This window comes from Vidua chalybeata, chromosome 5, assembly GCF_026979565.1.
Source record: "Vidua chalybeata isolate OUT-0048 chromosome 5, bVidCha1 merged haplotype, whole genome shotgun sequence".
NCBI classification, from domain to species: Eukaryota; Metazoa; Chordata; class Aves; order Passeriformes; family Viduidae; genus Vidua; species Vidua chalybeata.
This window is the reverse complement of record NC_071534.1, coordinates 71,692,217-71,713,771: the sequence shown is the minus strand read 5'-3', so window position 1 is coordinate 71,713,771 and position 21,555 is coordinate 71,692,217. Positions and strand designations below refer to the sequence as shown.

The 21,555-nt window shown below is 53.7% G+C and overlaps 1 protein-coding gene across 1 annotated transcript in view; it reads right to left on the bottom strand.

Moving 5' to 3' along the window:
• Window positions 1-21,555, bottom strand: part of SHANK3 (SH3 and multiple ankyrin repeat domains 3) — a 135,195-nt gene that overhangs the window by 37,324 nt on the left and 76,316 nt on the right. Inside the window, 3 exon segments of the mRNA XM_053943564.1 lie at window positions 185-265; window positions 5,990-6,125; window positions 13,037-13,161. Coding sequence (XP_053799539.1) covers window positions 185-265; window positions 5,990-6,125; window positions 13,037-13,161 — 342 coding nt within the window.

Genomic DNA, 21,555 nt, shown 5'->3' with positions numbered 1-21,555 from the left:
GCGCTCCCGGAGCGCTGGACATCCCTCTGGACATCCCTCTGGACATCCCTCTGGACATCCCCAGGACAGAGACGGGAATCCTTCTCCCCCGCCCCCCCCCGCGCCTCCCACATGCAAACAGCTGGGAAAACAGCCGGAAAAACCGCTGGAAACCCGCGGGATCCCACCCCGCCGCCGGCCTTACCCAGCTCCTCCAGCTCGGCCGTCATGGACTTGGAGCGCAGCGTGAGGGTGGTGCTGGGCGCTCTCTTGGGCGGCGGCGGAGCTGCAAGGAACAGAGAGGGCATCTTGCACCTCTTCTCCCGGAATTTGCGCGGCGTGGCCAGGTGCAGGTGCCACTTCTTCTCCACAGCCTGGATCTCCTCGTACTCCCGGGACGAGGAGTCGCACTGCTGCAGGATCTTATTGAGGCTGCGCGTGGACGCGAACTTCTTCATGATTCCCGCCGGGAATGTGCCCGCCGCCTTTGGGAATGTCGGCCCCCCCCCCCCGCCCTCAGCGCGGAGTCCGAGCCATGGCCCCGGAGAGGCGGGGGTGGCTGGCGGGGATTCCGGGATGGATGCGGGGAGAGCGGGAATGTGTCCAGCCTGAGCTCGGGGATCCTCTTCCCGCCTCGGCGCAGCCCCCGGAGCGCCTCAGCCCACCCCACCCTCCTCTTCCTCCTCCTCCTCCTCCTCCTCCTGGCCGTGGATCCCAACCCTATGGAAGCGCCGGCGTCCGGCCGGGAGCTGCCCAAGGACACATGGCCCGGGATGATCCCAAAAGCGCCCGATCCCGCATTCCCTGAGCACCCCCCCACCCCGCCCCGGAGCGGCGAGGATGAGTGGAAAGCTCTTCCTCTCCCTCCTCCTCCTCCTCCTCCTCGCTGCTCCTCGCTGACAATGCTGGAATAACGCTCCAGGATTGCCATGGCAACGGCAGCTCCAAGGATCCCTGTGCCTGCGGCAGGGATCCAGCGGGGCGGATTCAGCCCCAGCCGGGCCCACACAGGCGCTGTCACCGGGGTGGGGGGGACACGGGATGAGCCCCCCCCCCCCCCCTCGCCCCGGTCCCCCAGCGCCCCTCGGATTCCCTTGGAAAAGCGGCCGCGTGGATGCGGAGGATCGGGACCAGGAAGGCACCGGGCAGGGAGCAGCGGGAAGCGCCGAGGGGCAGCGGCTCACCCCGGGGCTGGAGCGGCCCGAGCGGGCCCCGCCGGGGCTCCCAGCGCTGATTCCCGGCTGAATTCCCGAGGATTATTCCCGGCTGAGTTCCCGGCTGAATTCCCGAGGCTGCCAGCCGTTCCCACGGCTCGTGCCTTTGTGCCGTGACAGGATAATTGGAGCTCCTCGTGCCAGCAGCGCTCCCTCCTTCCCTCCCTTCCCTCCTTCCCTCCCCCGAGCCCCGCGTGCTGCGCTGGGAGCGGCCCCGATCCCGGCCCCCCTCGTTCCCTGCTCCCATCCCCCTGCTCCATCCCTGCTCCCATCCCCCTGACTCCAGTCGCTACTCCAACCCCCCCGATTCCACTCCCTGATTCCATTCTCTACTCTAATCCCTGCTCCCATCCCTGACCCCCTCCCCCTGATCCCATCCCTGATTCCATCCCTGCTCCAATCCCCCTGCTCCCATCCCTACTCCCATCCCTGATCCCATCCCTGCTCCAATTCTCCTGATTCCATCCCTGATCCCACCCCCCCGATTCCACTCCCTGATTCCATTCTCTACTCTAATCCCTGCTCCCATCCCTGACCCCCTCCCCCTGATCCCATCCCTGCTCCAATCCCCCTGATCCCATCCCTGCTCCCATCCCTGCTCCCATCCCTGCTCCAATTCTCCTGATTCCATCCCTGCTCCCATCCCTGCTCCCATCCCTGATCCCATCCCTGCTCCAATCCCCCTGATCCCATCCCTGCTCCCATCCCTGCTCCAATTCTCCTGATTCCATCCCTGCTCCCATCCCTGATTCCATCCCTGATCCCATCTCTGCTCCCATCCCTGATTCTATCCCTGATCCCATCCCCTACTCCAATCCCCCGATCCCATCCCTGCTCCCATCCCTGCTCCAATCCCCCTGATTCCATCCCTGATCCCATCCCTGCTCCCATCCCTGATCCCATCCCCTACTCCAATCCCCCTGCTCCCACTCCCCCGATCCCATCCCTGCTCCAATCCCCCTGATCCCATCCCTGCTCCCATCCCTGCTCCAATCCCCCTGATCCCATCCCTGCTCCCATCCCCAATTCCATTCTTTACTCCAATGCCCTTTCTTTGCTCCCATCCCCCTGCCTCCATCCCTGTTTCCAGTTCCTGCTTCCATTCCCGTTTCCATCCATCCCTGCTCCTGTCCCTCCTGTCCCGCTGTTTCCAAGCCCTGCTCCCGTCTCCTGCTCCGATCCCACTTCCACCCCCTGCTCCTTTCCCCCGTTTCCATTCCCTGCTCCAACCCCTCTGCTCCCATCCCTGCTCCTCTCCTGTGTTTCCATTCCCTGCTCCCATTCCTGCTCCTGTCCCTCCACTTCCATTCCCTGCTCCTTTCCCCCGTTTTCATTCCCTGCTCCCATCCCTGCTCCTGTCTCCCCATTTCCATCCTTGTGCTCCCATTCCCCCATTCCTGGTTTTCATCCCTCCACTTCCATCCCCTGCTCCCATCCCTGTGTTTCCATTCCCTGCTCCCGTTCCTGCTCCTGTCCCTCACTTCCATCCCCTGCTCCTTTCCCCCGTTTTCATTCCCTGCTCCCGTCTCCCCATTTCCATCCTCGTGCTCCCATTCCCGGTTTTCATCCCTCCACTTCCATCCCCTGCTCCCATCCCTCTGCTCCTGTCCCTCCACTTCCATCTCCTTTTTCCATCCCTTCTTCCATCTTCCTGCTCCTGTCCCTCCATCCCACCCTGCTCCTGCTTCCCAAACTCCCATCCCCCTTTTCCCATCTCCATAATTCCATTCCCTGCTCCCATCCCCAGAATTCCACCCCTTTTTCTCATTCCCCTTTTCCCACCCCCCCCTGCTCACATTCCCTGGAATTCCAGTCCCAACCCCCCCCAATCCTGGCTCCTTCCTGATGTTCCCTTCTGGACAAATCCCTGCCCTGCCCGAGCTCTCGGATCTGCTCCCAAAATCCAGAACCCATGGAATGAAATCCCAGAAGTTTCTGGGATCCCCCACAACTAACCATGCCCAGGAATTCCCACAGCAACTCCCTGGCTCCATCCCGGAATTCCAGGTGTTCCTTTGGGATCACCATCCTGCCTCCCAACATTCCCAGCAATCCCCAGGGTTGTTTCCCATCCCAACAATTCCCAGGTGGAGCCAGAGCCTGGAGCAGCTGATGGGAATTCCGGGAATTCTGGACTGTGGGAATCAAAAGCGATTCCCAAACCCCTTCCCAGGACTCCACAAATCCCTCCTAAATCTCTCCCTGAATTCCCAGCCCATCCCTCCCTTCCCGCATCCATCAGCTCCCAAAACTCCTGTTCCTTGTTGACCACAATTCCAGAAATTCCTGATCTTGGGAATTCTTGGGAGTCCAAGCAATCCCCAGAAAACACCACAACTCCATGAATTCCAGACCTTGGGAATCCAAGCAATTCCCAAAAAGCACCACAAGTCCAAGAATTCCAGCTCTTAGGAATACAGAAAATTCCCAAAAAGCACCACAACTCCACAGATGTGGTTGGGACCTTCCTGAGCTTCCCTGCCCACCGCCCACATTCCCAAAAATCAGCACATCCCAAAGATCGATGCGTCCCAAAAAATGGGAACATCCAAAAAAAGGGCCACATCCCAAAACCCAGCACATCCCAAAACAGGCGCATTCCAAAAATCTTCGTATCCCAAACATTAATGCATCCCAAAAATCAGCACATCCCAAAAAATGATGCACCACAAAAACGGGCACTTCCCAAACTGAGAAAAATCCCCAAATGGGCGCATCCCAAAAAATAATGCATCCCAAAACAGGCAAATCCCAAAATGGGCACATCCCAAAATTGACACATCCCAAAAATCAAGACATACCAATAAATCAACACATCCCAAAAATCAGCACGTCCCAAAAAATGGACATATCCCAAAAGTCTTTGCATCCCAAAAGCTGGAATATCCCAAAATGGAACATCCCAGAAATCCGCGCATCCCAAAAACTAACGCATCCCAAAATGGGCGCATCCCAAAAACCTTCACATCCAAAAACGGGCACAACCCAAAATCAGCGCATCCCAAACATGAGCACATCCAGAACTGGCGCTTCCCAAAAATGGACACATCCCAAAAAACAGCGCATCCCACAAACCAGCACATCCCAAAAACTGGCACATTCCAAACATCAACACATCCCAAAAATCGGCACATCCCGAAATCGGTGCATCCCAAAAATCGGCACATCTCAAAAAATGGACACATCCCAAAACCTGGCACATCTCAAAAAATGGACATTTCCCAAAAATGGACATATCCCAAAAATCATCGCATCCCAAAATCAACACATCCCAAAAATTGGCGCATCCTGAAATTGACACATCCCAAAAAAACAGTGCATCCCAAAAATCAGCGTGTCCCTAAAACTGGCACATCCCCCAAAAAATAGCACATCCTGAAGAATATGGAAACATCCCAAAAACTGGCACATCCCGAAGAAAATGACACATCTCGGAAAAAATGGAAACATCCCAAAAAATGGCACATCCCAAAAATCATTGCATCCCGAAAATCAGCACATCCCAAAAATTGGTGCATCTTGAAATTGACGCATCCCAAGAACTGTCATATCCCAAAAATCAAGGCATCCCAAAAACCATTGCATCCCAAAAACTGGCACATCCCAAATATCAACGCATCCCAAAAATCAGCGCATCCTGAAAATCAGCGCATTCCTAAAACTGGTGCATCCCAAAAAGTGGTGCATCCTAAAAAATGGACACATCCCAAAAATCCTTGCATCCCAAAAATCAGCACATCCCAAAAACTGGTGCATCCCAAAAAATGGACACATCCCAAAAACCAGCACATCCCACAAATCAGCACATCCCGAAAACCGGCACATTCCAAACATCAACGCATCCCAAAAATCATCGCATCATAAAATCAGTGCATCCCGAAATCAGTGCATCCCTAAAACCGGCGCATCCCAAAAATCAGCGCATCCCAAAAAATGGTGCAGCCCAAAAAATGGACACATCCCAAAAAACAGCACATCCCACAAATCAGCACATCCCGAAAACCGGCATATTCTAAACATCAACACATCCCAAAAATCAGCGCATCCCGAAATCAGTGCATCCCAAAAACTGGTGCATCCCAAAAAATGGACACATCCCAGAAGTCATTGCATCCCAAAAACTGGCACATCCCAAACATGAACACATCCCAAAAATCGGTGCATCCTGAAATTGGCACATCCCAAAACCAGGCACATCCCAAAAAATGGACACATCCTAAAAACTGGAGCATCCCACAAATCAGCACATCCCAAAAACCAGCACATCCCGAAATCATTGCATCCTGAAATTGGCACATTCCAAAAAACGGCGCATCCCAAAAAATGGACACATCCCAAAAATCATTGCATCCCAAAAACTGGTTCATCCCAAACATCAACACATCCCAAACATCGGTGCATCCCGAAATTGGCGCATCCCACAACCAGGCACATCCCGACAAATGGACACATCCCAAAAACTGGCACATCTCAAAAACGGGCTCATCCCAGAATCGTTGCATCCTGAAATTGGTGCATCCCGAAAAAAGGCGCATCCCGAAAATCGGCACATCTTAAAAAATGGACATATCCCAAAAACCATTTCATCCCAAAAACTGGCGCATCCCCAAAACCAGGCACATCCCAAAAGACGGACACATCCCAACAACCGGCGCATCCCAACCAACCCTGGAATTTCCCACCCCCCGCCGCTCCTTCTCCTGGCTGGGGCCGCTCCGGCCCATCCCGAAGTGCCGGGAATGCCGGGAATGCCGGGAACGCCGGGAACGCCGGGAACGCCGGGAATTTCCGCTCACCCTTTTTGCGGGATCCCTCCTCGGAGTCGGGCTTGCGGCTGACGGACACGACTTTCATCAGGAGGTGATTCCCGCCCTGCCGGATCAGCGCCACCACCTGCTTGTGCCCCACCTTCACCACGTTCACTCCGTTCACCTGCATTCCCAAAAAAAAAAAAAAACCAAAAAAAACATGGATCAGAATTCCCAGCGGGGAAAAAAAAAAAAAAAAAACCCAAAAAAACATGGAAGTCGTCGGCAAAAATCCCGCTTTTTCCCGGGTTTTTTTTTTCCCCTCCCCGAGTTTTCCCGTTTTTTTTTTTTGTGGCCGCCCGGTGATGGCGAGGAGGAGATGGGAATTGCTGATTCCTGCTGGGAGATTCCCAAAAAAATGGGGGTTTCCCGGGTTTTTTGGAGCATCTGGTCATGGAATGCTCGTAACGGAGAGAATTCCCTGGAAAACCATTCCATGGATTACGGTAAATCCCATGGGAATTGCCCATGGAATGGGGTGGGCTTGGAGAGGGGGGAAGGGTCCGAGCCGGGATCCTCGGGAGGATTTTGGGATCTGGAGAGTCCTGGATAATCCCAGATTCTCTGGAATGGCAATCCCAGGATTTCTGCTCTCTCCTCCTGCCGAAGGTTGATCCCAAAATTCCCGGAGTTCTTCCCAACGCTCCGTGTTTATCCCATGGATCCATCCCAAGGGATGGCCCTGAGCCCACTCCGGCTCCTTCGGATTCCCGGGAATGATCGTGTGGGATCATCGGCAGCTCAGGCAGCTCCCAGATGAAGGGATGGAATTCCACAAAACCATGGAATCTCCTGGAATGCTTTGGGTGGGAAAGGACCTTCAATCCCATTCCAGGGGCTCGGAATCCCTGGAAGTGCCCGAGGCCAGCCTGGAGCAGCCGGGATCGGGATCCCGAGCATCCCTCGGATCGGGATGGGATTTGAGGCCATTCCCAGCCCATTCCAGGATTTCCTGGATCTGCAGGGCTGGAAGAGCAGAGGGATTCTCCCAAGCGTGAAAGAAACCGGGAATTCTCAACCTCGGAGACGAGGAGGAGAGGGAAAAACATGGATCAGAATTCCTGGCGGGAAAACCGATGGGAGTCACCCCACAAAAGTCCTGGATTTTCCACCTTTTCCCAGCGTTTGGAAGTCACCACCCGGTGATGGCGAGCTGCTGGAGAAGTTGGGAATCTCTGTTTCCTGTTGGGGGATCCCAAAAAAATGGGCTTTTCCCAGGATTTCCCGCTGGGATTGGTGCCTCATTCCCATTTTTCCCTCCTGGATCCCTCAGCCCCTATTCCCGGGATTTGCCTGTCCAGATCCGGCACTTCCAGGATCCCGCTGCTCTCCCAGTGCCGGGAGATTGCAGGAAAAGGGAATTTCTCCCTGCTTTTCCTCTGGAATGTGCTCAGCATTCCAGCTTTTTGTTGTTGTTGTTGTTTTCCCTCCTTTTATTCCCTGGGATGCTCCCATCGTCATTCCCGGCTCATGGGAAAGAGGGAAGAGCAGGAAAAGGAACATTCCAGCACAATCCCTCCTGGCTTTGATCCCTTTGGATCCTTCCCAGCTCCGGCCATTCCAGGATTTTCTGACCTCTGGCCTTTGCCGGGTGGGATTTCAGGGATATCCGTGCTTGGGAATTTCCCGGGAATCTGCTAAATCCAGGAGCCTTTGGAGCTCCCCGATCTCTGCGGGATCCTCCCCGTATTCCCAACATCCTGGAATTGGCTCCCTGAGGAATCCGGGATCCGTGGGATTCGGGAACAGCTTTCCCTATCCCACGGCCGTGCCAGGAGCTGGAATTCCCTGGATCCCGGTGGATCTGGATGGGATTGATCCCAGTTCTTGGGAATGCGGCCCTTGGAAATATTCCAGTATTCCCACTTCTCATTTTTAAGGGCCATTCCAGGGCCACATTCCCTTGGGAATTCTGCTCCTGTGGCTCCCACCCCACTGGAGCTGCCGGGAATTCCTTGGGATAAAGGAAGAGTGCTGGGAATGCCGCACTGGGAATTTGGGAATGATGGATCGTGCCGGAATTCATCCCAGTTTTCCAGGCGGGATCAGCTCTGGGAAGGTTTGACTGGGAATTCGGGGGGAGGGCTTGGGAAATCCTGGAATTCCAGCCCGTGGAAAACCCATTCCCACTGTGGGAATCCCGCTCCGGGTGGGATCCAGGTCCTTGGGAATAGGGAAGGAAAATGGGAATGAGGAGGGGAGAGGAAATCTTGGATCAAGGGAAGGGTCCGGAACCTTTGGATCAGCAAATCCCATTCCCGAGCTCCTTCCTGCCCCCGGTCCTGCATCTGGATGGGATCGATCCCAGTTTTTGGGATCAACTCAGCTGTGGCTGCCCCTGGATCCCTGGGAATTTCCCCTGGAAAAGTTGGAGCAGCCTGGGATGGTGGAAGTTTTCCTGCCCTTGGAATGGGATTGAAGGTCCTTTCCCACCCAAAGCATTCCAGGATCCCATGGTTTTGTGGAATTCCATCCCTTCATCCGGGCGCAGCCTGACGACCCCACACGATGATTCCCGGGAATCCGAAGTTTCCCGGAGCAAAGGAGCCGCTGATTTCCACCTGAATCCCGCGGTTTCGAAGGAATTCCAACAAAACCCTCGGGATAACCTGAGCCCCATCTCCACCTCCACGGAATTCCTTGGGATTTCAATCCTGGAATTCCCCGTGCTCCCAGTTCATCCCTGCCTTGATTTCCCTCAACTCCCCCCCTTCGGAAAACCGGGAGAGCCCAAAGCTCATCCTGAGCCTCCGGAATTCCAGGGCTGAGCAGCATTCCCAGACCCTCCCTCCCGCAGATCTCCGGGATCCGCTCTCCCAGCCCGGTAATTTGGGAATGGATATTTTTAGGAATTCCCCTCTCCTTGGTTACTGGGAAACTTCGTGTTCCCAGAGACATCTCCCGGAGAAATCCGAGCTCCGCGTTCGTTCCCAACTCGGAGCAGAACATTCCAGCTTTTTTTCCCCGCACCAGAATATCCCAAATTTTGAGCATTTCCATAAAAAATCCGGAGTTGGATCAGCCTCTTCCCTCTTTTTTTTTTTTTTCCCCCCCCAGCTCCCAATGCTCCCAAATTCCCGATGATCCGAAATCCCGGCCTTTGATATTTCCTCGGATCCTTTTTATCAACCTCCCACGCTCCGGAGCCGGAATTATCCGCAGTTCCTGCTTTTTTTTTGCTTCCTGACCTTTCCAGCAGGGAGAGGATCCGGGAATGTTTCAGCGCTCCCTCATTCCCACAATTCCAGAGGGGAAATTTTTTGTCCCAGAGGATTTTTTTCCCCCTCGCTCTCCTGGATTTTTGGGCTCCGTGTCCTTAAAAAAAACTCTGGAATTTTGTTCATTGGGATCATGGAATGGTTGGGATTGGATCGTCCCATTCCCACCACTGCCCAGAGCAGGATTTTTCCTCATTCCCAAAGAAAATCATGGAATTGTTGAGGTTGGAAAAGCCCTCAGAGACCACCACTAACCCACATTCCCAAATCCAGGTTTTTTGAACATTCCCAAGGATTTGACTCCGCCACCGCCCCTTCCAAAGCTTCCCAACCTTTCCCATGGAGCAACATTCCCAAATATCCCATCGAAACCTCCCCAGGGGATGCTGGGATCCCACCTGGATCCATCATTTCAGTTTTTCCTTAAAAAAAAACCTCGGGATAACAATAAAATCCCGGAAATATCCACGGATTTCCAGCCATGTCTGTATCCGAGATCCCAGGAATTCCCACCCAGATCCTCAAGGAATCATGAAATTCTCATGGAAGTTGTCAAAGTTCTGCGCTTCTGAGGCTCCTCATGGAAAAAATTCCAGGATTTAAAACCTTCCAGGATGGGGGGAGACAAAAGGCTGGAAATTCTGGATTTTCCTCTGGAATTCTGGTGGGATTTTCCCAATCCCACCCCCAGAGAGGTCGGACCTTGGCAATTCCTCGGCCTGGCACCGGGAATTTCCTCATGGAGCCATTCCTGGGATGTGGTTCATGGGATTATGGAATTGTTGGAAGCTGGCAAAGCCCACGGAGATCAAATCCCAGAATTCCCAGCTCTGCCAGGGCCACCCTGGATCCGGGTCCTCCAAATCCACTGGGATTTGATTCCCTCCAGGAGGAATTTTCCCAGTTTTCAGCCTAAACTGTGGCTGTTCCAGAGGCTGCTCCGGATTTTCCGTGAGGAATTCCGAATGGAATTCAGGACTGGAATTGGCACCGAGGGCAGCTTGGGAGAGCTCCAGGAGTGACCCAATTCCCAAACGGAATGTGGGGACTCCGGAGCCTCTGGATCCACACCTGGAGAATTCCAGACCCTCCTGGATCCACAGCTGGAAAACTCCTGGAAGTTCTGTGACCTGGGGGAATCTGGATCCCTCTGGATCCATACCTGGAGAATTCCAGACCCTCCTGATCCCAGCCTGGAGGACTCTGGATTGTCCTGATCCACACCGGGAGAATTCCAGATCCGCCTGACCTGGAAAACTTCTGGAAGCTCCTGATCCACATGTGGGGACTCTGGATCCCTCTGGATCCACACATGGAAAACTCCTGGAAGCTCCAACACCTGGAGGACCCCGGAGCCCTCTGGATCAACACCTGGAGAATTCCAGATGCTCCTGATCCCAGCCTGGAGAGCTCCTGGCACTTCCATCACCTGGAGGACTCTGGATCCCTCTGGATCCACACCTGGAGGATTTCCGGAAGCTTGGGATCCGCAGGAATTTCCCCATGGAAAGGGGCTCAGGCCTTGGCAGGGGCTGCCCAGGGAGGTTCGGAGTCCCCATCCCTGGAGATGTCCAGGGAATTCCTGGAATTCCACTCAGTGCTCTGGGCTGGGGATCAGGCCCAGCTTGGACTCGGTGCCCTTGGAATTCTTTTCCAAGCCCAGGGATCCCGGGATTCTGAGGTTAGAAGCACATGGGAACAGCTCCAGGATTTTGGGAAGCCTCTCCCGGGCACGGAGCAGGGACATTCCCGGTGTTGCACTGGCCCCAAAAGGAAGTTCAGGGAATATGCAAGGCTGGAGCTGGGAAAATATCCATGGAAAAGGAGGAGAAGAGGAAAATCCGGAAATAGGATTCCATGGACAAAAGGAGCTCTCAGAGCTCGGAGTGAAAGGGACGATTCCCAGTGGGGAAGGAAGAGCTCAGGGAATTCCCAAAACAGCTCCTGATTCCACTGGAAGGAATCCAGAGGAGGCCCTGGAGCTGCTGAAAGGCTGGAGCCCCTCTGGAGTTGAGTCGGGAAATCTGGGAATGTTCTGCTGGAGAAGGGAAGGATCCAGGGAGAGCTTCCAGCACATTCCAGGCCCTAAAGGGGCTCCAGGAGAGCTGCAGAGGGACTGGGGACAAGGCCTGCAGGGACAGGACACAGGGAATGGCTCCCACTGCCAGAGGGCAGGGATGGATGGGAGATTGGGAATTGGGAATTCCTGGCTGGGCTGGAATTGCCAGAGCAGCTGGGGCTGCCCCTGCATCCCTGGAATGTCCAAGGAAAGGCTGGAGCAGCCTGGGATCTCAGGAGGTGTCCAGGGGTTGGAAGTGGATGGGCTGGGGGGTCCTTCCCACCCAAACCAGGCCAGGATTGGGGAATTGTGGGATCCTTGCCCATGGAATGCCGGCAGTGCCTCGGGAAGGGCCCCCGAGCCCCCCTGGGCTGGGCAGGGGCTGCCGGGGATCCGTGCGGGGAGAGGCCGGGAAAAGCGGGATCTGCCCCGGGATCGGGGCCAGGGCAGCTCTGCTGCCATCGGGGCAGGGATCGGGAATGTCCTTCTGGCTCTGCCCAGCTCCTGCCAGGAGCCAGCGGGGATCGGGATCTGCTCCAGGGAATGAGCCCCGGGAACAGAGGGAGCGGCCTCAGCCTGGGCCGGGGCAGGTTTGGACTGGATATTTGGGAATTTCTCCATGGAAAGGAGCCTCCAGGCGTCCCAAATCCCTCCAGGCTTTGTTTTCCTCCTTCTCCTGCCAGGACAAGCAGGAGTGGGAACGTCCCAGGTCTCTTCCCAGCTTTCCATGAAGACAGAGCCTGAAATCCTCAGCGGGGAGAAAATCGGGATCAGATTCCCACCCCAAGCACATCCAGCAGCACAAAATGCCAGAGATTCATCCCAAATGGAATCCTGGAGTGGTTTGGGTGGGAAGGAACCTCAAAGCTCATTCCAGGGACACTTCCCACGATCCCAGGCTGCTCCAGCCTGGCCTTGGACATTCCAGGGATCCAGGGGCAGCCCCAGCTGCTCTGGCAATTCCAGCCCAGCCAGGAATTCCCAATTCCCAAGATCCCATCCATCCCTGCCCTCTGGCAGTGGGAGCCATTCCCTGTGTCCCGTCCCTGCAGGCCTTGTCCCCAGTGCCTCTGCAGCTCTCCTGGAGCCCCTTCAGGGCCTGGAATGTGCTGGAAGCTCTCCCTGGATCCTTCCCTTCTCCAGCAGAACATTCCCATCTCTCCCAGCCTGGCAGGATCCATCTCAATCCCAACACTCCGCACATTCCATTGGAATCCAACTTTCCATGATCCCTTTCCAACCAAAGCAGTGCCTGGATCCAGTCCCTGAACCATTCCTTGGATTCCCCACTGGAAAATCTTTTTTTCCCCCTTTCCAAACTCCAGCCCTGTCCTTTCTCACCAACCCCATCCTGCACGGACTCAGGACACTGCAAATCCCATGGGAACATCCCAAGTTCCTCCTCCAGCCAGGAAAATCCCTAAAGCCCCGACAAACCCAAGGAATCTCCGTGTTCTCCACAGGATGGAGCAGCCACAATTCCAAGGGGATTCACTGGCACCAGGACTCTGGATCCCTCTGGATCCACACCTGGAGAATTCCAGATCCTCCTGATCCATACCTGGGGAGCCCCTGGAAGCTCCTGATCCACACTTGGAGGACACCGGGATCCCTCTGGATCCACACCTGAAGAACCTCTGGGAATTCCATGACCTGGAGGAGTCCGGATCCTCCTGCCCCATACGCGGTAACATTCCAAAATTCCTGGGCAATTCCCAAAATTCCTGGGGAAGGCGTGGAATTCCGCGAGGAGCTCACCTCGATCAGAAAGTCCCCCGTGCGCAATCCCGCTCTCCAGGCGACTCCTTCCACATCCACGGATTCCAGGTACTGCAGCGCTGGGAATGCCGGCGTGGGCGTGAACTCCTCGATCGGGGTCTCGGCTGGAAAACACAACGGGAAGGGGAATTGAGGGACTTCCAAGGAAATTCCACAAGGGAAGGCTCAGCCTGTCCACAGCATTCCTAAAATCATGGAATTATGGAGTTGGAAAAGCCTTGGAGTGCAACCATTCCCAGCAGTGCCAAGGCCACCATCGATCCGTGTCCCCAAGTGCCACATCCACATGGATTTGAATCCCACCCCTTGTCCTGTCCCTGCTCCCACCTCAGTGATGGAATCCAAGGTGGAATCAATCTTGGAATCAATCCTGGAAATAATGAAGGAATCCAAGACGGAATCAATAATGGAATCCAAGATGGAATCAATGATGGAACTAATAATGGAATCAGTGCTGGAATCCAAGACGGAATCAATAACAGAGTCAATCATGGAACTAATAATGGAATCAACGCTGGAATTCAAGATAGAATCCAAGAGGGAAGCAGTGATGGAATCCAAGATGGAATTCAAGACAGAATCCAAGATGGAATCAATGATGGAATCGAAGACAGAATCAAGACTGGAACTATTAATGGAATCAGTGATGGAATCAATTATGGAATAAAAAATTGAGTCAATGATGGAATCCAAGATGGAATCAATGATGGAACTAATAATGGAATCAGTGATGGAATCCAAGATGGAATCAATAATGGAGTCAATGATGGAATCCAAGATGGAATCAATGATGGAACTAATAATGGAATCAGTGATGGAATCCAAGATGGAATCAATAATGGAGTCAATGATGGAATCCAAGATGGAATCAATGATGGAGTCAATGCTGGAATCAGTGATGGAATCAATAATGGAATAAATAAAGGAATCAATGCTGGAATCCAAGATGGAATTCCAGACTGAACCAATGATGGAAATAATGGAGGAATCCAAGATGGAATCAATTATGGAATCCAAGATGGAATCAATGCTGGAATTCAAGATAGAATCCAAGAGGGAATCAGTGATGGAATCCAAGATGGAATCAATTATGGAATCAAAGACGGAATCAAGAATGGAACTAATAATGGAATCAGTCACGGAATCAATGATGGAATCTAAGATGGAATCAGTGATGGAATCAATGATGGAATAAAAAATTGAGCCAATGATGGAATCCAAGATGGAACTAATAATGGAATCAGTGATGGAATCCAAGATGGAATCAATAATGGAATCAATAATGGAGTCAATCGTGGAACTAATAATGGAGTCAATGCTGGAATCAATGATGGAATCAATGCTGGAATCAGTGATGGAATCCAAGATGGAATAAAAAAAATGGAACCAATAATGGAATGAATCATGGAAACAATTATGGAATTATGGGTTGGAAAATCCCTTGGAGAACATCAAATCCAACCGTTCCCCACACTGCCGAGGCCACCCCCAATCCGTGTCCCCAAGTGCCACATCCACATGGATTGAATCCCACTGGGAATGGGGATTCCATCCCCATGCCAGGGCTGGAAAAGCCTTTCCAGGAGGGAATTTTCCCGTTATCCCACCTGGAGATGCCCTGGAACTGCTTGAGGTTGTGTTCCCTTGTCCTGGCCCTGCTCCCACCTCAGTGATGGAATCCAAGATGGAATTCAAGATGGAACCAATGATGGAAATAGTGAAGGAATCCAAGATGGAATCAATTATGGAATCCAAGATGGAATCAAGAACAGAACTAATAATGGAATCAGTGATAGAATCAATGATGGAATCCAAGATGGAATCCAAGATGGAATCCAAGATGGAATAAAGAATGGAACTAATAATGGAATCAGTCACAGAATCAATGATGGAATCCAAGATAGAATCAGTGATGGAATCCATGATGGAATCAAAAATGGAATCCATGATGGAATCAAAAATGGAATCAATGATGGAATCAAAAATGGAGTCAATGATGGAATTAATGATGGAGTCATGGAGTCATTTGGGTTGGAAAATCCCTTGGAAAATCCCATCGGATCCAACCATTCCCAGCACTCCCAAAGCCCCCCCTGCCTGACATTCCCAAGCACAGCATCCTCAGGTTCTTTGGACACTTCCAGGGATGGGGACTCCATTAATTCCCTGAAGAAAATCCGCCAGGCTGGAGCAATCTGGGACAGTGGGAGGTGTCGCTCGGAGCAGAGACACCTCCAGGAATTCCTTGGACACCTCCAGGGATGGGCACCCCAAAGCTCCCCGGGCAGCCCCTGCCGAGGCCCGAGCCCCTTTCCATGGAAAATGATCCCAAATCTCCGAGCTGAGCCTGCCCGGCCCAGGCTGAGGCCGCTCCCTCTGTTCCCGGGGCTCATTCCCTGGAGCAGATCCCGATCCCCGCTGGCTCCTGGCAGGAGCTGGGCAGAGCCAGAAGGACATTCCCGATCCCTGCCCCGATGGCAGCAGAGCTGCCCTGGCCCCGATCCCGGGGCAGATCCCGCTTTTCCCGGCCTCTCCCCGCACGGATCCCCGGCAGCCCCTGCCCAGCCCAGGGGGGCTCGGGGGCCCTTCCCGAGGCACTGCCGGCATTCCATGGGCAAGGATCCCACAATTCCCCAATCCTGGCATGGTTTGGGTTGGAAGGACCCCCCAGCCCATCCCGAGGATCCCCGGGATCCAGGAGATCCCACGGGCACAGCCCAGGAAGTTTTCCAAGCGTTTCCGTTCCCAGGATCTGTCAATTCCACCCCGGGCTGATCCCAAACCTTCAGCTCCCGGAATGGATCCCGAGGATCCACCCGGACCCGCCAAAGCTCCGAAAAACGGGAGAAATTCCCGCTGGGACAACCCAGCCTGAGGAAAATCCATCCATTCAATCCTTCCCGCCTTGCTCATCCCGAGTTTTCCCCCATCCCTCTCACTTCCAGCCGAGTCCTTCCCACGGAGCCGCGGGCTCTCCTCATTCCCAAATCCGCCAGGAGCGGATCAGGAGCCAGCAGAAATTCTCGTCCCTACAAATTATCCAAGAAATGGATTTTTAGGAGCTGACGGAGCCCAGATCCCTGAGGTGGCCCCGGTGGCCTCTCCTTTGACGTCTTTCCAGCCACATTCCCAACGTTCCCCTCCCTTCCCGCCAAGTCCTAGCCTCCAATTCCACCCAGATCCACGACTTTTCCTCCTCTCTCCCACATTTTAGGCGGGATTTTTCCACTCCGGCACGGATCGCACCCAGGGAACCTTTCCCTGCCACCCCTCCATGTGCTGAAGCTTCTCAGCTGCTTCCCACCAACGCTTTCCACGATTTCTGCCTTTCCCGGGAGAAGTGGCAAACGCTTGACAGCTCATCCCTATTTTTAGACATTCCGACGGAATGTTGGAGCGCTCTCCAAATCCTCCAGGACCCTTCCAGGATTTCATCTCCCGCTATCCCAGGCTGCTCCAAGTGCCCGACCTGGCCTTGGACACTTCCAAGGATCCAGGGGCAGCCACGGATTCTCCGGGACAAATTTCACGGAGCGAATCCCAAATTCCCACGGATCCCATCGCACCCCACACCAATCCATCCCCTGAGTTATCCATGTGTCATTCCAGGCGCTTTTCCAGCTTTTTCCGTGGGCTGGGAGCCACCAGCCCACAGTGGGTGCATGTCGTGATCCAGGATTTGGGAAGTGCTACCGGAGCCTGAAGGATTTGGCAATTTGGAAATTGCTCAGGAATTGGGAATTGTCTCCCTGTGGGATAATTCCAGGAGCAGAATTTCATCCAGGAAGGGACAAAAGGACACAGGGACAATTCCCACAATCCCAGCGTGCTCCAACCTTTCCTTGGGCACTGTCAGGGATCCAGGGGCAGCCACAGCTGCTCTGGGAATTCCTAATTCCCAAAATCCCACCCCAATCTCCCTTTCCCAGGGAATTCCCTCCATTCCCAGCTCTCCCAGCCTGGGATTGGATCCAGCCCCACCCCGACTCCGCTCCAGGAAGGAATTTTGGGATCTGGGGGCTTCACTGGGAAGCTCGGGACTCCAGGAAGGGTCTCCCTTCCCTTTTCCATCCCCAACTTCCATAAAAATCCCTCGGGATGGATTCTGAGCCCCCTTGATCCCAGAATCCCGGAATGGTTTGGGTGGGAAGGGACCTGAAATCCCATCCCATTCCAATCCCACCATCCCAGGCTGCTCCAGGGATGTCCTGCTTGGACATTCCAGGGATTGCCAGCTGCTCTGGCAATTCCAGCCCAGCCAGGAATTCCTAATTCCCAATCTCCCATCCATCGCTGCCCTCTGGCAGTGGGAGCCATTCCCTGTGTCCTGTCCCTGCAGGCCTTTCCCAAATTTCAGCTTTCCCGGAGCCCCTTTAGTGGCCTGGAATGAGCTGGAAGCTCTCCCTGGATCCTTCCCTTCTCCAGGGGAACATTCCCAGTTTTTCAGAGGGAAGCTGATCCAATCCTCTGGATTTGCTCCAGGATTTCCTGGTGTCGGGAGCACTGGAGCTGCCCTGGAATGGTTTGGGTGGGAAGGGACCCAAATCCCACCCAATTCCAACCCTTGGACACTTCCCACTACCCCAGGCTGCTCCAAGCACTGTCCTGGCCTTGGGAATTTTTCTCCCAGGTTTTCCAACCCCCCTGGGACTGGAGAAGGAAGAGGAGAAGGACATCCCTGCTCCCAGCAAATCCTGGGAATCCTGCTCCACCTCTCCCAGCTCAGCCATTCCCAAAAACAGTTTGGGACAAAACCATCCCGACCCGATCGAGGGAATGCTCCGGGTGTGGAAATCATGGAAAATCCATCCCTAAATGCTCTCCCAAGGAGGAAATCCAATGGGAAGTGTGTCCCATCCAATGGGAGAACCAAACCAAAAAGTTGGGAATTAAATCCAGGAAGTTCCCACTAGGAATGGGGGGACTTCCCTGACCAGGAGGTTCAGCCTTTCCCACCAAAACTCCTGACTTGGAATTCTGGGAAGCACCGTTGGAACCCCCTGAGGAGCCACCATGGCTCTGGTTGGGGAATTGGGAATTCCTGGGCTTAAATTCCCACAGTTCCCAGCTGGAATTCCAGAGCCAGCTGTGGGAGAAGCCCTGACAAACCAAACCCAGCCCGCGGGAGCAAACGTCATCTTGGGGAACCAAAATCCATCCAGGAGGATCAAATTCCACCTGGAAGCACCAAATCCCACAAGGGGGACTGAAGGCCATGCTGGAAACACCAAATCCCATCCCAGGGAATGAAATCCCATCCTGAGAAACCAAATCCCATCAAGGGGGACCAAATCCCACCCTGGAAGCACCAAACCCAATCCAGAGGATCCCAAATCCCATCCTGGAGAACTGAATCTCATCCTGGGAAATCAAATCCCACCCTGGAAGCACCAAACCCAATCCAGAGGATCCTAAATCCCATCCTGGAGAACTGAATCTCATCCTGGGAAATCAAATCCCACCCTGGAAACACCAAATCCCATCTAAGAGGGCTAAATTCCACCCTGGAAGCACCAAATTCCATCCTGGAAGCATCAAACCCAATCCAGAGGATCCCATATCCCATTCTGGGGACACCAAATCCATCAAGGGGGACTGAATTCCATGCTGGAAATACCAAATCCCATCCTGAGAAACCAAATCCTATCCCGGAGAACCAAATCCCATGCTGGGGAAGCAAATCCCATCCCGGAGAACCAAATTCCATCCTGGAAGCACCAAATCTCAACTTGGAAACACCAAATCCCATCCTGGAGAACCAAATCCCATCCTGGAAGCACCAAATCCCACCAAGGGGGACAAAATCTCATCCTGGGGAACGAAATCCATCCCGGAGAACCAAATCCCATCCTGGAGAACCAAATTCCATCCTGGAAGCACCAAATCTCAACTTGGAAACACCAAATCCCATCCTGGAAGCACCAAATCCCACCAAGAGGGACAAAATCCCACCCTGTAGAACCAAATCCATCCCAGAGAACCAAATCCCATCCTGAGAAACCAAATCCCATCCCGGAGAACCAAATTCCATCCTGGAAGCACCAAATCTCATCTTGGAAACACCAAATCCCACCAAGGGGGACAAAATCCCATCCCAGAGAACCAAATCCCATTCTGGAAGCACCAAATCCCACTAAGGGGGACAAAATCTCATCCTGGGGAATGAAATCCATCCCAGAGAACCAAATCCCATCCTGGAGAACCAAATTCCATACTGGAAGCACCAAATCCCACCAAGGGGGGCAAAATCCCATCCTGGAGAACCAAATTCCATCCTGGAAGCACCAAATCTCATCTTGGAAACACCAAATCCCATCCTGGAGAACCAAATTCCATCCTGGAAGCACCAAATCCCACCAAGGGGGACAAAATCCCATCCCGGAGAACCAAATTCCATCCCAGAGAACCAAATCCCATCCTGAGAAACCAAATCCCATCCCGGAGAACCAAATTCCATGCTGGGGAAGCAAATCCCATCCCGGAGAACCAAATTCCATCCTGGAAGCACCAAATCTCATCTTGGAAACACCAAATCCCATCCCAGAGAACCAAATCCCATCCTGGAAGCACCCAATCCCATGAAGAGGGACAAAATCCCATCCCGGAGAACCAAATCCCATCCTGGCATCCCTGGAGTGGTCAGGCAGTTGGAGCAGATCCCCATCCCGTGGATCCCAGAAAGTTCCAAACTCGGGGAATTCCCAAAGGATCCTCCAATCCTCAACGGATCCCGGCAAGCTCCGAGCTCACGGAATTCCCAAAGGATCCACTGATTCCACAGATCCTGGGAAGTTCTGAGCTCAGGGAATTCCCACCTGGAATATCCAACCCCCAAGCCCAGCTCGAGGCCGTTCCCTCTCCTCCTGTCCCTTGGGATTGGCTCCTTCAGAAGATCCACAGGAAGGAATAATCTTGGGAATTTTTTTTGGGAATGACCTGGCTCTCTCCAGGCAAACCAAGGAAAGCTCATCCCATCCAGCAAAAACTTGGATTGGTTCCCTTAATTTGGATTTTAGGACACATCCTTGTTATCCATAAAATCATGGAATGGGTTGGGTGGGAAGGGACCTCAAAGCTCATCCCATTCCATGATGGCATTCCATGATCCCAGGCTGCTCCGACCTGGCCCTGGACAATTCCAGGGATCCAGGGAGAGCCACAGATTCCCTGGGAATTCCCAAGGGATTGGATGTGGCTCCGGGAGCTGCAGGGATCGGGACAAACGGGAATGGGATGGAACGGGATGGGACATTCCCCTCGGGAATTGGGAAGAGCCGGAACTGGGATGGGCTGGGAAGGACCCCAGGGTGGGCAGAGCCTTTTCCCTGGAATTGCTCCCATGGAATGGGAAAATTCCGGAGCGGAATTTGCAGCAGGAAGAGGAAATTCCTTTAAGGATCACCCCAAAATCCGCCTCCCTCCCCCTGCCCGGGATGAAGCTCCAGCCCGGCCTTTTCCAGCCCCTTTTCCCTCTTTTCCCACAGGCCTGGAGTGGTTTTCCAGGAAAATCCAAAGGGAGCAGTGGTGACATCAAGGGGGTCAATTCCCAGTCTAAAATCCATGGAATCCCAGCCCAAAATCCATGGAATACTGGGATGAGGGGGCTGGGAAATGGGGGGGATTCCAAGCCACTTCCCTAACTTGGGAATGCTGCTCCAGAGGGAGCATTCCCAGATTCTGGATCTTCCATGCCAGGACCCCTCTGCATCCATGACCTCCCTGAATCCCACAGAATTACCGAATCCCACAGAATTCCCGAATCCCACAGAATTCCCGAATCCCACAGAGTCGCACGCCCGCTCCGAGCGCTTCCCTCAGCCTCGGCACACAAGGAAACCAGGAATGGCAGGAGAGCCAGGAAGGAAAAGACAAAAGGTAAAAAAAAAAAAAAAAACAGGGAATGGGATTAAATTTCCCGGTTTTCCCGACACAAAAGCTGCAGGATGATCCAGGAAAAAAACCCCACGGATGCCGTTTTGGGCCCTGAAGTTTCACTTGGCGCTCCACGGATGGGAAATCCATAGGAAACTGGAGCAAAATTCCCACTGGGATGCAAACCCTGGGAGAAGGGGCAGAGCGATGGAAATGCAGGAATTCTCCTGGAAAATCCCATTCCAGCCTGGATCTGCAGCTCTTCCCAGCTTTCCTCCCACATGGAAAACGGCTCCGCTGTCCCTCTGCTCCTGGGAATGCCGGGGGTGGAGAGGTCTCTCCATCCCGAGCTTTTCCCGCCTCCTCTTCCCTAAATCCATAGGAACATTCCCAAGTCTGCAAGGATTTTTTTTTTTTTTTTTTTTTTTTTCTTGCAGCAAAAATGTGGAATTCTGGCCAAAGGAGCCATGGGAAACTGCCAGGAAAGATCCCAGCCCTGGGAGAACCCCGGGATGAGCCGGGAATGAGCTCCGGGGTGGGAAAAGGAAAAGCTCTCCTGGTTTTCCCCAGGGATCCCAAAAGCCCCCAGCACTCCCCGGCCAAAATCCAGGGAAAAGCTCCGAGCA